At 61.5% G+C, this 14,077-nt stretch overlaps 1 protein-coding gene across 4 annotated transcripts; it reads left to right on the top strand.

Moving 5' to 3' along the window:
• Window positions 1-292: 292 nt before the first annotated feature.
• On the top strand, window positions 293-13,076 carry LOC133257768 (putative uncharacterized protein FLJ46204). 4 transcript variants are annotated; one of them, XM_061434159.1, is made up of 3 exons: window positions 293-998; window positions 1,722-3,319; window positions 5,186-13,076. In XM_061434159.1, exon 3 carries the CDS (start codon window positions 7,745-7,747, stop codon window positions 8,708-8,710), a length of 966 nt encoding a protein of 321 aa, XP_061290143.1. In that variant the 5' UTR covers window positions 293-998; window positions 1,722-3,319; window positions 5,186-7,744; the 3' UTR covers window positions 8,711-13,076. The 4 variants fall into 4 exon arrangements, with proteins under 4 accessions (XP_061290143.1, XP_061290142.1, XP_061290141.1 ...); XM_061434158.1 differs by having other exon boundaries at window positions 293-1,896; window positions 2,299-3,319; XM_061434157.1 differs by having other exon boundaries at window positions 293-1,896; window positions 2,296-3,319.
• Window positions 13,077-14,077: the final 1,001 nt, after the last annotated feature.

Genomic DNA, 14,077 nt, shown 5'->3' with positions numbered 1-14,077 from the left:
GGGAGACCAAGGCCTGCAGGCCACCCGGGGCCACCTCTGCTTCCTGGGCCCAGCTCAGCCATCCTGCAGAGCCCGGGTGACCTCAGCCGCATCAGAGAGAGGGTCTGTGCCCCTGGCCATCCAGGCTCCTGCGGGAAGTGGGTCTCGGGGACCACCTGTAGACAAGCACGTGAGCCAAGGCCGGGCCCGGTGACACCAAAGCCGGGGACACGGTCAGCGCTGGGCACGCAGAGGTCAGTCGGTGAGTGGGGCAGAGCCGGGACTCCGGAGAGGCAGCGGCTCAGGCCCGCAGCTCTACCCCGAGGGTCTGGCTCATCGCCTGCCTGCCTACAAGCCCCAGGATGGCCCGCCGGGGCACTGGACACGGATGCCCTCCGCACAGGCTGGCCGCAGGGGGAGGCCCGTTTCCAGCAGTTCGAGGCAGAGCTGCGAACCTCCCTGCCCCCAGCATCTCAGGCCCCACACTCACCTGCTGTGAGCCCCCTCCCCAGGGACCACAGAGCCTCACAATCCAACTTCAGCCTCACTCCGGGTCCCCCGAACAAGGACTCGAGTTTCCAACACAAAACAGGAGCTCCACCTCCAGTGGGATCGCCAGGGCCAAGGTGGCTAGCCTAGAACCAACTGGCCGCCCAGGCCCCCGACCGGCTGGGCCAAGACCGAGGGAAACGGGGCTTCATTTGACCCAGGCTCCCCGCCTGCGCTACCGGTTCACAGGCCCGGGGCAGCTCCACCCACCCCGACCCTCACCTCCACCTTCACGAAAGGGGCGCATCTGAGCTGTGTCCCCTGGACACCTGCACTGGTCAGACCCGGGGATGCTGACCAGGAGAGGCCCCCTGGGAGCCTCAAAGAGGCCACGGCCCGAGGGTGGAAGTGGAAGGCAGCTCTGAGCCGCTGGGGGCACCAGAAACAGAGGCACAGAGGATGGCCCCCAACCCAGGCAGGTGTCTCCAGGGCCTTGTGCTTGTGCTGAAGGAGAAGGACGAGAGAACCGGGTAAGGAGCTGGCAGGGGAGCCTACGGCGGGAGGGACTCCGGGGGGGTCAGGGGGCCGGGGAGGCGAGGTCCAGCCTGACCCTCGGCTTGAGAGCCGCCTTCGCGTTTGGACACTGAGCTTTACCTCGTGCGTCTTCGGTGTAGGGGAGAGATGGTCAGATCTGGGTGAAGACAGAGGACAGACGGACCTTCGGCAGGAGGGGGTGACCCGCACCCTGCTACTGCTGGGTCGGGAGCCAGCCTCGCGTGGAGGTGGCCATGGGCGTGGAGACAGACGGGTGGGACAGCGGCGGCCCCCAGGGCCCGCTCCCCGAGGGAGCCTGGACGGCCCAGGGCAGAGACCGCCTCGCTCTCTCGCCTGTGGAAGTGGAGGTCGGGCCCAGAACAGGCTTAGAGCGTGAACCTTTGGCCCTCCTCTGAAAACGTTTTTAATTTAAATGAAGAGGACTGCTGAGTAACAGGCAATGGAAGCTGCTGTTACAGGGAAGTTTGGGACGGTCTCCAGGCCAGTGACCTGCGTGAACAGGGGACCTTCTGGAGCCTGGGGTGGGGCCAGGGCCACACACCCGTGGGCGGGCACCAGACGGCGGGACAGCAGGCCGCCGGTCTCAGCCTCCAACCTGCAGCCCAGCCGGCCTTTGCTTGGCTGGGGTTTTTATTGCCGAGCTGTAAAGGTTTCTTTTCCTCCCTTGCTCCTGCAAAATTGATGGTCTCGCCCTCCAGACGGGCTTCAGGCAGAGAGCTGCGTCTGGGGGCGGTGGTGGCTTGCGGCTGCCTGTTTGCCTCCCCGAGGAGAAGTCACAGGGGCTCAGCTGCGATAACAGAGGCAGGAGACGCGGGAAACACAGCAGCTGTGTGCTCCTGAAGCACGTGCCCGGCTTCCCTGGCGGCTCAGACGGTAAAGAGTCTGCCTGCAATGTGGGAGACCTGGGTTTGATCCCTGGGTCGGGAAGATCCCCTGGAGGAGGGAAAGGCAACCCACTCCAGTATTGTTGCCTGGAGAATCCCACAGACAGAGGAGCCCGGCGGGCTACAGTCCATGGGCTCACAGAGTTGGACACGACTGAGCGACCAACACTTACTTTGGGACTGAGGACTCTCCTCTCCGCCCAGCACTGCCCCTTTTCAGAGGGTCACCTCCCCCACCCGCCCCCTCCCTCAAAGCCAGATGCTGACTCTCCTCCAGCCAAGCCCGGGGTACCCTGGCATATGAGTGCAGGCTCATCTCTTCCTCAGCTCCCCACCGGCCGTAGCCACTGACCACAGCCTCCATGCCGCCTCCACCCCTCTCCACCAGCAGGCCCAGCCCAGCAGAGCCCTCCAGAGGTGGACGCCCAGCGGATGGACGCGGCGCTCAGCCCGGCTCCGAGGACACCGCTGCTGGGTCAGCCCCTGTCACCCTGGCTCATAGCCACGTCCTAAGCCAAAACCTCTATGCCAGAGGACGGGGCTCCCCTTTTATCCCCATTTGACGGATGAGGACACTGAGGCCGGGAAACCCAGGGACATGCCTGAGGTCAGGCGGCCAGAGGTGAAACGCGTGTCCCTCTCTCTGAACACACATAAATAGCCTGCACAGGCCCCCAGGGCCCATTTAGCTCAGGACAGAAGGCAGACAGGGAGACCTGGGTCCCCGCTCAACTCAGACACAAACAGAACCCGTCCTGCATATCAGACACGGGCTCCTGTCGAGGAGAAGAGCCAGGTGCCTGAGGAAAGGAGCCTCAGGATGGTGTCCCAAGGGCCCTTGAGGAAAAGGACCAGGGCTGGGACCTGGCTGAGTCGAGGGGCCACTCAAGGGCCCGGTGACCAGGAATTCCCTGTGGAGTGAGTGTGTGACCCCTCGGGGGCCCGGGGACCAGGAAGACCCTGTGGAGTGAGTGTGTGACCCCTCGGGGGCCCGGGGACCGGGAGGACCCCAAGGAGTGAGTGTGTGACCCCTCGGGGGCCCGGAGACCGGGAGGATGCCGTGGAGTGGCTGCATGACCCCAGCTGTGGCCACACGCGCTGGGAAGCCGGCGGCCCGCATCTCCCCAGCAGGACTCTGAACACCGGCACTTGACCCTCAGGTGACCGAGACGCTGAGTCCTGTCAACGTGAGGACGTGAGGGGAAGCTCTGGCTGCAGCCCCCACATTTCCAAGAGACGTCCAGGAGGCCCGGGGTGCTTGTGGTATAGGCCAGCAGGGTCCTCACCAGAAACACCCCAAACAGCCAGCAGGCAGAGTGCAGGGGGCCCGCGAGGAGGCAGGCAGCTGGCCACAGGACGCCCAGGACGGCTGTGCAGCGTGTCTACAGTCAGACCCCAGGACCTTCTGGAGGGTGAGCCCTGCGAGGGACGCCATCCCTCACTGCGCTCTGCAAGGTTCTTCCCCCCACATGCACACACCTGTCCACGCAGGCAGCGAGACGCAATGCCCTGCCCAGGCCGCAGACCGGCAGATGGAGCCGCGGCTGACGCCTGCCCTCCTCTGGGCCTCAGGGTCCCCTTTGGTGCCCAGCAGGCCTCACGGGACCAGGCCCCCAGGAGCCGGTGTCAAAGCTCCTGCAGCAGGAGCCCACCTGGCCCCAGTGCCCCAGGCCAGGACCGCAAGGGCCAGGCCTCCACAGGTGAGGACCGCAGAGTCGGGAGGGAAGGGCGCGTCACAGCAGCAGCCCAGGGGCAGGCCCACATGCAGGGCACTCAGGCAGGCCTCACAGAATCCTCTTGACTCCCCCACCAGAGATGAGCAGAAATGCTTGATGACAGAGAATTGCAGAGAACCAGGGCAAGCTTCCTGGAGGAGGCCACACCTGAGCTGGTCCCAACCCCACTTGACTCAGGATGGGGCTTCTTTCTCTAAGCCAGGGGTTCTCAAACGGGGGCATTTTGTCCCCCCCAAGGAACACTTGGCAATGGCTGGAGACATTTGCGGCTATCGTAGCTGGGGTGGAAAAAAAAACCTTACCAGAGTGAGCTGCCTGGAGCTCCCAGAGCTTAGATGACGGGCTGGGGTTGGGCAGCCCTGGAGGGCCTCCTAGAGGAGGCTCAAGGAGGAGGCACTCAGCTGGAGAGGAAGGCGCATGGTCTGGGAGTTCTGAGTCCAGGGGCCCCTCAGCCTGGTCCACCCTGGGGGCCCCCGACCTCTCCAGGTGCCAGACCTTGGGCTGGGTGCTCACATCTGTCAGGCCCTTAGATCCTTCCAGTAACCTGAGGAGGCCAGTGCTGCTAAGATCCCATTTCACAGAAGGAGAGACTGAGGCTCAGAGCTACGGGAGGCCTGCTCAGGGCCCTAGAGGTCATGGTGGCGTAGCTGAAAAGCAGGTGCCCTCTCGGGGCCCCCAGGCCTGGCACCACCTCCCCTTGGTCAACACAGCCAGCGTTTGTGGAGAGCCCTGCACCAGCCAAGCCTTGGGCCGGGCCCTGCCCCTGGCTCTCCCAAGAGACAAGACTTCTGTTTGTAAAACAGCGAAAGACCCTAAGGTCAGACTGCAGGGTCCATGTGCTGAACCCACCGGAATCCAGAGGAGCAAGAAGCTCAGGAGGGCTTCCTGGAGGAGAGGGTGGGGTCAGGAACGGCCTTCCACAGACTGCTGCTTGTGGAAGCCCCCGTCCCACGTTGCTGAGGCCACTTGGGGATAATGCAGTCGGGGTCTACCCCAGGCTGCACTCATGTCCAGCCAGGAGGCCCCCATGCAGGCCGCCCCAGATGGCCCTGCCCCTCCCGCCGAGCTGGGGACAGAGCTGCATCCCGAGTCCACCTCAGGCCAGGCGCACCGAGCCTTCACTATCCTGGCGGACCCCTTGGCCCATGGCGAGGCCCCTCTGTTGGTGCATGGTTCTTGGGCTCCCAGGGTGCCTGTGTTTCTCATGGGGGGATGAGTCCTTCAAGGGGCTCCGAGGAGGGTTTCTGATTAACTAGTTGGCGCCCTGTGTCACCCAGGGGCGAGCCAGGCCTGGTGCCCACTCAGGCAGAGAGACGCCTCAGCACCAGTGCCGTGGAGAGGTTTCGGGGTACCTGCTCCCAAGATCAGGAGCTTCAGTAAATACTCCAGCATCTGCCACTTCAGCTGCCCCCCACCAAGAGGACAGTTCACTTCCTGTACCTCCTTACCACCCCCTAGCTTCCCCCAAAGACCTAACGAAGGGATCGGGTCTGTCACCCTGCAGCCAGACCCTGACGTTCGTTATCTCATCCCCCCTCCCAGACCCGAGGTCGCACAGGGCAGCGCCTTCTGGGGACTGACCAGGCAGCGGGACCGCCCGCCTGACCCCTGCCCGGTGCTCCCACCCCAGCCCAGGCCACGGAAAGTCCAGCAGGGAGGCTCGGCCCGACGAGCGGACAGCCCACTGCCGAAGGCCCGGCCGGCGGCGGGAGGGGGCAGAGAGCTCCCCGCTCAGCAGAACGCTAGCGGCTACTTTCCATGGAAAAAATGTCTTCAGACCCCCAGAGGCCAGGAGGCCCCAGCCCATGAGTCAAGGCTCTGCTGCACCACGGCTGAACCGCGTCCCAGACAGGCGGCCCCGCCCCGCCCCCCACCCCGTCCCGAGCCAGGCTTTGCCCCACTCCAGTCACAGCACGGGCCCCCTCCAGGCTGAGCCCCACCCCCGGGGCACTGTGGCCCCTGGGCCTCCAGCCCGCACAGCCCCGGCGCCCCGTGCAAGTCCCCCGCACCCCAGGACGCCCACCTCCTCCCCGCAAAGTGGGCCCCTCAGAGTGGGGCTGCTCAGGGGCGACCTGGAGGCTGGCTGCGGGCCCTGGGCCCTTGCCCTCGGGCCTGGCACCGTCGGCTGCCAGCAAACGCGGGTCGATAGGAATCTGCCATCCTCCAGCCGGCGTCCGCCCAGCCTCGCCGTCACCAGGCTTCCCTGCAAGGTTTCTTTCAAAACGCACTTGGGAGAGCAAATGTGGAGACGACAGCCAAGCCAGGCCACCGTGCAGACCCCGGCGGACTCCGCGGGGGCCAGGGCGTGTGCCCCTGGGGCTCTGCAAGTGGTGGGAGGCCCTTCCTCCCCGGGGGGCCCCACCTCTAGGGACCGAGGGCTCTGAGGTTGCGGCAACCTTGTCCCGAGGCCCAGGCTCTGTCAGGGTTGGGGAGTGTCCACGGAGCCCCTAGAATTGTGGAGAAGGGGGCCTCGTACCCTCTCTTGTAGAGCCAGGGCCACATCAGTTCCTGCCATGTTCTGGGACCCCTGGAGCCCCATCCGGAGGGGCAGGGCCCTCACCAGAGCAGCCCCAAGCAGGAGGGACAGGGTGGGTCTTCCTCACTCCCCCTCCAGTGCCCACAGTAGCTGGGAGAAGCGGACAGACACCGTGAGGGTCCCAGACGTCGGCCCCAAGCTGCAAGGCTGACTTTGCAAAGTGTGGGGGCCTGGGCGTGCCCGGGGGGGAGGGGCCTGAGGCCCAGGACACCCCCACAGCCCAGGGAACCCTCCCGATGTCGAGGCTGGAGGCCCAGCAACGCCAGGATGTTTCTCTGTCCCGGGGCCAGCGGCCCTCCACTCTGGGCAGGGCTGAGACACACCGAACTGTTCCAAAGGGGCCCAGGGCCATGTCATGCGGGCAGTCCCGTGTCCAGAGGCCCCCGGACGTCTTCAGACACGGGACACTGTGCGGGGCTCCCTCTGACCTTGACCTCTCTCCCATCCATGGTCTCACTCTGCCCTCCTCCTGCTCCCCTCCTGTCCCCTCGGGTCAGGCCACGGAGCTGAGGCCGGACAGCCCAGGACGCCCAGAGCAGCGGACCTCGGCCCCTGCCCCCGCGGCTCCTGCCTTTCTGCAAAGACCCCCGTGGGCCATCCGCTGTCCTGGCTCGTGGGCCGGGAGCTTGCTGGGACCGACTTCATGTGGTGTGTGTCCCAGAACCAGGGCGAGCTTCATTTTTTCCCACTGACGTCACCCGGCACGGTTTGAATCCGAAGTGACTTCGAAACCCTCAGAGACATAACTGCAGTTGTCTTTGCAAAGTGGAATCAGATGGTTTTTCCAAACCTCCCCAGCCCCTGCCTCCTCCCCGACTCCCTCTCGCCCTCTCTCTCTTTTATTATGTTCCTTGGACGGCGGCCAGATGTTTCCTGCAACAGCAGCCCTCCAAAACGTTACAGAAAGAGTGTGCGCACGGCTTCCTGCCGCTGGGGTGGAAGCAGCGACGTGGCAGGGCGGGGGCGGCGGCCAGGCTGCAGGCCGGGGGGAGGCGTCAGTCTCCAGCCAGGCCCCGGGTCCCAACCCACAGGGCACCGGGGGCAGTGCCCATCCCCAGACGTAGGGCCTGGGCCTGGGCGGGGGCCAAGTGCAGGCCACGGCCTGGGAAAGAGCAGGGCGCTGAGACCAGGCTCTGGGCAGAGGCTGACCCCGGGGCGCTCCCAGCTCCATGTCTCCATGGCGCATGGGGACCTTCATGCCCAGCAGCCTCTCCCAGGTCGGGCATCAGGGCCGGCCGCGCCTGGACCAGCTCACCTGAACACAGGCGCACAGGCCCATGGGGGCGGGGGGTGGGGCCTGGCAGGAGAGCAGCGTCCGTTCCCGACGGAGGCAGAGGCCAAAAAGCATGGGAGCAGCAGCCTGGACGGATCCAGCACTGGGGCCTGAGGCGCGTCTGGGGACTGGCGCACAGGGGCCCCCGGAGGGAAGGTCATGCCTCCCTAATCTTCAGGCCGCCATCAGAGCCTTAGCACGGGCAGCTCGGAGCTTCCCCTAAGCTGGGGGGCACCCAGAGGTGCTGCAGCCCCGCTCAGCTCCCACCCCAGACAAGGCAGAACCCGCACGCATGCACGCACGCACACACACACGGAAACCCGCACAAGCACACACAGACACACACAGAAACCCGCACACACGTGTGTGTGCACACACACACGGAAACCCGCACACGGGCGCACACACACAAACATGGAAACCCGCACACATGCGTGCGTGCACACACACACACGGAAACCCGCACACACGCGCACACAGACACACACAGAAACCCACACACACGTGTGCGTGCACACACACATGGAAACCCGCACACATGGCGTGTGCAAACACACATGGAAACCCGCACACATGTGCGCACGCACACACACACACACACGGAAACCCACACGCACGCATGCATGCACACACACGGAAACCCACACACGTGTGCGCATGCACACACATGGAAACCCACACAACGTGCGCATGCACACACACGAAAACCCACACACACGCGTGCGTGCATACACACGCACAGAAACCCGCACACATGCACACGTGGACACACACACGGAAACCCGCACACACGCTCGCACACACACACATGGAAACCCGCACACATGCGTACATGCACACACACACACACGGAAACCCACACACATGCACATGCACACACACACACGGAGCCCGTCTTCCCTTCAGCCCCCATCATCCTAGGTACCTTCAGGTTCAGGATGGGGGATGCCAAGGCTGTGCCCCCACCCCAGTCAGCAGGAGCCCCACTCAGGGAGGATCCCCCGACACCAGAAAGAGTTCAGTTCTCCCCGGGGAATGTAGGATGCCACGTGGATGCCCAGTGGGTGGAGCTGAGAGCATGGACAGGAGAGAGAAGTCAAATTCAAAGGTCGAAGAGCCCCAGCGTCTGAAGACGTCCTTCAGGGGCCTCTGGACACAAGACTGCCCACATGACCCAGACGGGACTGGGGCCCCACCTGCCTCAGGGCCAGTCAACAGGGTGGCTGACCCTGCCCCCCAGGGCTCCAGACCACCCTAGGCTCCCAGGAGCTGCTGGAGGGACTCGCAGAACTCAGCCAGGCTGCCATGCTCATGGTTAAGGGTTATTAGCCCAAACGGACAGAGAAAAACCAGCCCAGGGAGGGTCCGCATGGGGCAGGTGCCAGGGACTCCAGGCACCAGGGGACGTGTGACATCATGGGAGGGGTGAAAACCAGGGAAGCCCCCCTGAACTTTGGTGCCCCGGTTCTCCTTGGAGGTGGGTCACGAAGACAAGCCTGGCTGTCCACGTAGATGACTTTAGCTTCCAGCCCCTACAGAGGTCCAGTTGATACCGGGGACCCTGAGGCACCCCCCATAAACCCCATCATTTCACAGACTCCCTGGCGTGGCCTGGAGCAGGTAGACAAAGATGCTTTTATCAGCAGGACGTCCCGAGTGTCCAGAGGTCCCTCCCGGGAGCTGAGCCAGGGCCTGGCCTTTGGGCATGCAGGGTGTGGGCAACCCGAGTCTGCTGAGTCTCAGCTCTTTACTGCACAGCGACTCTGACCCACCACGTGCCACCCGGGGAGGCAGTGTGCCCAAATGAGCCCAAGCTGAGGAGGCAGAAAGGGAAAAAACCCGCCAGACACAGCAGGTGTGAGGGCAAGGATGCGCTGCTGAAACCTCATCTCCCGGGTGAAAATGAACCAGTGAAGTCGCTCAGTCACGTCCGACTCTTTGCGATTCCATGGACTGTGGCTACCAATTTCCTCCATCCATGGAATTTTCCAGGCAAGAGCGCTGGAGTGGGTTGCCATTTCCTTCTCCAGGGGATCTTCCCAACCCCGGGATCGAACTCGGGTCTCCCGCACTGCTGGCAGACGCTTTACCCTCTGAGCCACTCAGGTGACAGGACAGGCAAACCCAGGCTCCCACGCAGCCCACCTCTCAGCAGAGGGCCCGGGCCCACGTCTCGGGGGCCACATAAGAGGCCAGGGTTGACCACCCACAGGTTCTTCCCTCAACTTCCCGTGCCAGGAGCACCCTTCACAGTGGTCCCCGCCCCAACCACCCCAGGACCCCCGAGGAGAACGACAGGGACCGCTTCAGTGCCGAAATGTGCAGTGAGCCTCTGTAAGGGCAAAGGGTGATGCTCAAAAGCCCCAGGACGAAGCCCGGAAGCTCGATTCCAGACAACACAGGAGGGAGGCTTCAGGAAACGGGGGCCTTCCTGCTGCCCCCATCAAGTGGAGCAACAGAGCGTCACCCCAGTGGACCCCCTTTCCCTACAGGGGGAATGTGGCTCTGTTCCCACAGAGCTGCCCCACACCGGTCACCTCTCCAGAGATCCCCCCATGAAGGCTCAATCTTTTGACTCTTTGCAGACATATTTGGAAGATTCACTTCTGAAGGTTTTCACGAACACGGCAGCTCTCCAGGCTGGTCCCTGAGGATAGCCGCGGGAGAGGCGGCCTCAGAGCAGTCCTGCAAAGCAGCCTCGCCTGGGACCCCAAGACAGCAAGAGAGATTTCAGTTAGACCTAAGGAAGACTGCCCGAGTGGGACCCAGGGATGGCACCTGGTTAGACAAGTTTGAGGAATCCCCACCTGCACCTCCCTCCCTGTGTGAAGCAACAGGCATGTGCACCATGGCTCCATAAAGCAGAGGGAGGGCCAGGTAACACCGTCTCAGTGGCCACCGCTGTCTAAGACCTAGATGAGATTGATGTCTGGCCTATTACCACCCAGGCTTCCCAGATGATGCAATAGTGAAGAAACTGCCTGTCCATGCAGGAGACACGGGTTCGATCCCTGGGTGGGGAAGACCCCCTGGAGGAAATGGCTACCCACTCCAGTGTTCTTGCCTGGAGAATCCCATGGACAGACGAGCCTGGGGGCTGCAGCCCATGGGGTTGGAAAGGGCCAGACGCGACTGAGCGCACAAGCCTCCTAGTAGCTGAACCTCTAGGCCTCAGGGTTTGTTACTAGAATACGGAAAAATATTAGCACTGGCCCAGGGGCAGAAAGAAGCGGATTTCTGTTTAATGTTTATTTATTTGGGTCTTAGTTGCACGGTGCAGGGTCTTAGTCCCTGATGAGGGACTGAACCCTGCGCCCTGCACTGGGAACACGGACTTAACCACCAGACCACCAGGGAAGTCCTGAAGCAAGAGGATGTAAATCGGTGGTTCCTTCAGGAGAACCTGCTGGGAAGTCATTGGAAGTCCTTGATTCCTTCAGACCCTGTCTTGGGAACCAGGAACGAAATTAGAAGATTGTCTTTCCCTCCTTTGTACACGAAGAACTCCTCTTTATCCCCCATGCCCAGCCCCGATGCCTCCTCCTCCTGGGAGTCCTCCAAGCTCCTCCCCACTGGCTGTTCCTCCCTCTGAATTCCCACAGTCCTGTGACCCCTCCTGGCACAGATCAACCCACACTGGCTGCCTGCACGCAGCCCTGAACGCACCCCCAGAGCGTATTCTGGACTCCACTCTCCAGTACGCCAGCCTGGCCGCTTCTGGCTTTTGAGAGCTTGAAGTCTGCCTTACACCAGCGGGGAAGTGCTGAAAGTGTAAAATACCTACCGAATCTCGGACTTAGTAGTAAATGAGTGTAAGATAGCTCGTTAATAATTTTTAGATGGCTTGCATGTTGGTATGATAATAGGTTGACACATTGGGTTAAATAAAATATATTAAATTTATAAAATTCACAGTTTTTAATGTGACTACTAGAAAATTTCCAGCCACGTGTTACATTGTATGGGGCAGATGCTGCCCTCTCCAAGCCAGCCCAGGGCAGCGACTGCTGAACAAATGAACAGATGGATGGGTACTCAGGGCTGACCATCATTGCCTTTGCCCTGGAGTCTCAGATTCCTCCAGCATGAGCCATGACCACCCTGTCGAAATACAGGTGCTGTGAGAAGGTTACTGAATCACAGCTCCCCTCTCTGGAGTCTGCACCCAACCCCGTGTCATATGATCGGCCCCAGTGGGCGCCCGGCCCTGTGCTGGGGTCCCGGGGCACCACGGGCAGAAGAGGGGGAGCTCCAGGGAGCAAGGCCCATCTGAGGTCTGCAAGCTCGCCCTCCGCCATTCTCACAGGCAGCACAGCGGGTGGTGCAGGCACAGGGAAGGCTGGGTGCCCACCTCCCACTCAGGGTGAGCGTCGTCCAGGCCAAGCTGGCCAAGGAAGCAGGAGGCCGGGCTGTCTTTCCCCAACTTCTCACCGAGGTCCGCCCTGACCATGCCGTCCAGACAGGCTCCCCACCCACCCCTCACCCTGACTCCTCAGAGCCAGCTGAGGCCGATGACCCTGCCCCCCAACCCGGCGCAGGTGCTCAACCCCTTCTATGGCTCCTGCGTATCCGTGGCCTCCCTTCTCCTGCTGACTCACTCTGAACTGGGAAGGTGCCCACCTGAGCCTTTCTACAGGCCTTCGGGGACGAGCCTGGGGTGTCATGTTGGGGTCCAAGGTGGTCAAAATTCATCATCACTTCCCGCTGCACAGTCTGGTTACAGAGGGCCTCCCACTGGACAAGGTTCGGAAGCAGCTGGGGTCCCAAACACCCGTGATCTTCTGCCCGTGGTCCCTGCACTCTGCACCTCCATCCTCGCCAGCCAATGCCCCCTCCCCAGCCCACTCCCCTCCACGGGGTGTGAGGGGATCGCTGCCTTTGCACCTGGCTCTGAAATCTCCCTCTCCCTTTCCAGAACAGGAGGTGGGGAAGGCAAGCATTTGGGGGAAATGAGGGCCCCTCGGCCAAGAGGAAATCAGAGATGCTGTTACTGGGCCCCGGCTGCGTCCAGCACAGTCCATTCGGGCAGCTCCCCTGGCCCAGGCACAGGGACAGAGAGCAGAGGGGCGGCCCCTGTCCATCACAGAGCAGCGCTCTGCCGGATGGGCGCCGAAAGAGGGAGGGCTGGAGACGGTTGCCAGGGAGACTGCAGGGCTTAGCCAATCAGCCCCGGCCAACAGGCTTGGCGGTGGAGGGCGCTCGGTGGGGCAATGCTGCCCTCTGGTGGTAGATGGGGAAGATGATGGCCCGGCCCCTTCTCTGCCATCAAGCCAGCTGGAGGCACCGGTGATGTTTCCCCTTCATTCCAGGTAAATGAAGCACCCAGGCCTTTCATGAAATGCATCTTTCCTTGATTCTGACTTAATTCAAAGTTACAATCCACAAAGTTCTGTGCACAAAGAAAGGCTTTACTGAACTTGATCAATCAGTAAGTCATTTTGGTTTGATAAATGCTCAAGTTGCAGAATCGAGGAACTTTCCAAAATTGCTGCAGACGGTGACTGCAGCCATGAAATTAAAAGATGCTTGCTCCTTGGAAAGAAAGCTATGACAAACCTAGACAGCATATTAAAAAGCAGAGACATCATTTTGCCCACAAAGATCCACGTAGCCAAAGCTGTGGTTTTTCCAGTAGTCATGCATGGATGTGAGAGTTGGACTGTAAAGAATGCTGAGCACCGAAAAATTGATTTGGTGTTGGAGACGACTCGAGGGAGTCCCTTGGACTGCAGAGATGAAACCAGTCAATCCTAAAGGAAATCAGTCCTGAATATTCATTGGAAGGACTGATGCTGAAGCTGAAGCTCCAATACTTTGGCCACCTGATGCAAAGAGCCGACTCATTGGGAAAGACCCTGATGCTGGGAAAGATTGAAGGCAGGAGGAGAAGGGGGTGGCAGAGGATGAGATGGTTGGATGGCATCACCGATTCAGTGGACATGAGTTTGAGCAAGCTCCGGGAGAAAGGGAAGGGCAGCGAAGCCTGGCGTGCTGTGATGCGTGGAGTCGCAGAGTCTACACAGCTCAGCGACTGTTCAACCACCTGGAATAATTAGGGAGCGCCACCTACTGTTGACCCAGAGAACTGCAACCCAGCTTTACCAGCGGTTGTAACTCTTCAAACAGAAGGGCCAGGGGTTTGGCGGGCGTGACTAGAGGAGTAGCAGAGGGTGTCCAGGAACTGGTGGGATTTCTGGAGCCCTAAGAGGTCCTGGTGGGTCTAACAGAAAGAAGCCACCAAAGTCGGAGGGAGAGCAGCTGCAGCCAGCCAGCCCCACTCACACACGCTCCACTGACCCACTGATGCAGCTACACAGAAGCGGCTCTACCTGGCTGATGACTGCACGGGCTCCAGGCTCCTAAAGCCGCGGCAGAACCAATGCTTCAGGCCTCTGAATCCTCGGCACACGCCCCAGGCAGCGTCCACCACTGGCTGCAGTGGACACAGCTGGCCCTGGAGAGGAGCCGCTCAGAACAGACCCTCCATCAACACTCTATCTGCTCTGAACTCATTTTCAGTTTTGTCTTGGCTTTTTTTTAATCAATTTCTTTTTCTTTTAATCAAAGTGTCACTTATTTCTTGTACCCAAAGGTCACCGAGTCTGTGCTCACTGGCAAATTCCTA

This window comes from Bos javanicus, chromosome 11, assembly GCF_032452875.1.
Source record: "Bos javanicus breed banteng chromosome 11, ARS-OSU_banteng_1.0, whole genome shotgun sequence".
NCBI classification, from domain to species: Eukaryota; Metazoa; Chordata; class Mammalia; order Artiodactyla; family Bovidae; genus Bos; species Bos javanicus.
Note: the sequence above shows the minus strand (reverse complement) of the source record. Positions and strands in the feature narration are given on the sequence as shown.

What these genes read in the sequence shown, in the direction of transcription:
- LOC133257768 (XM_061434159.1), top strand. Translation starts at nt 7,745, where the DNA reads ATGCACGCACGCACACACACACGGAAACCCGCACAAGCACACACAGAC.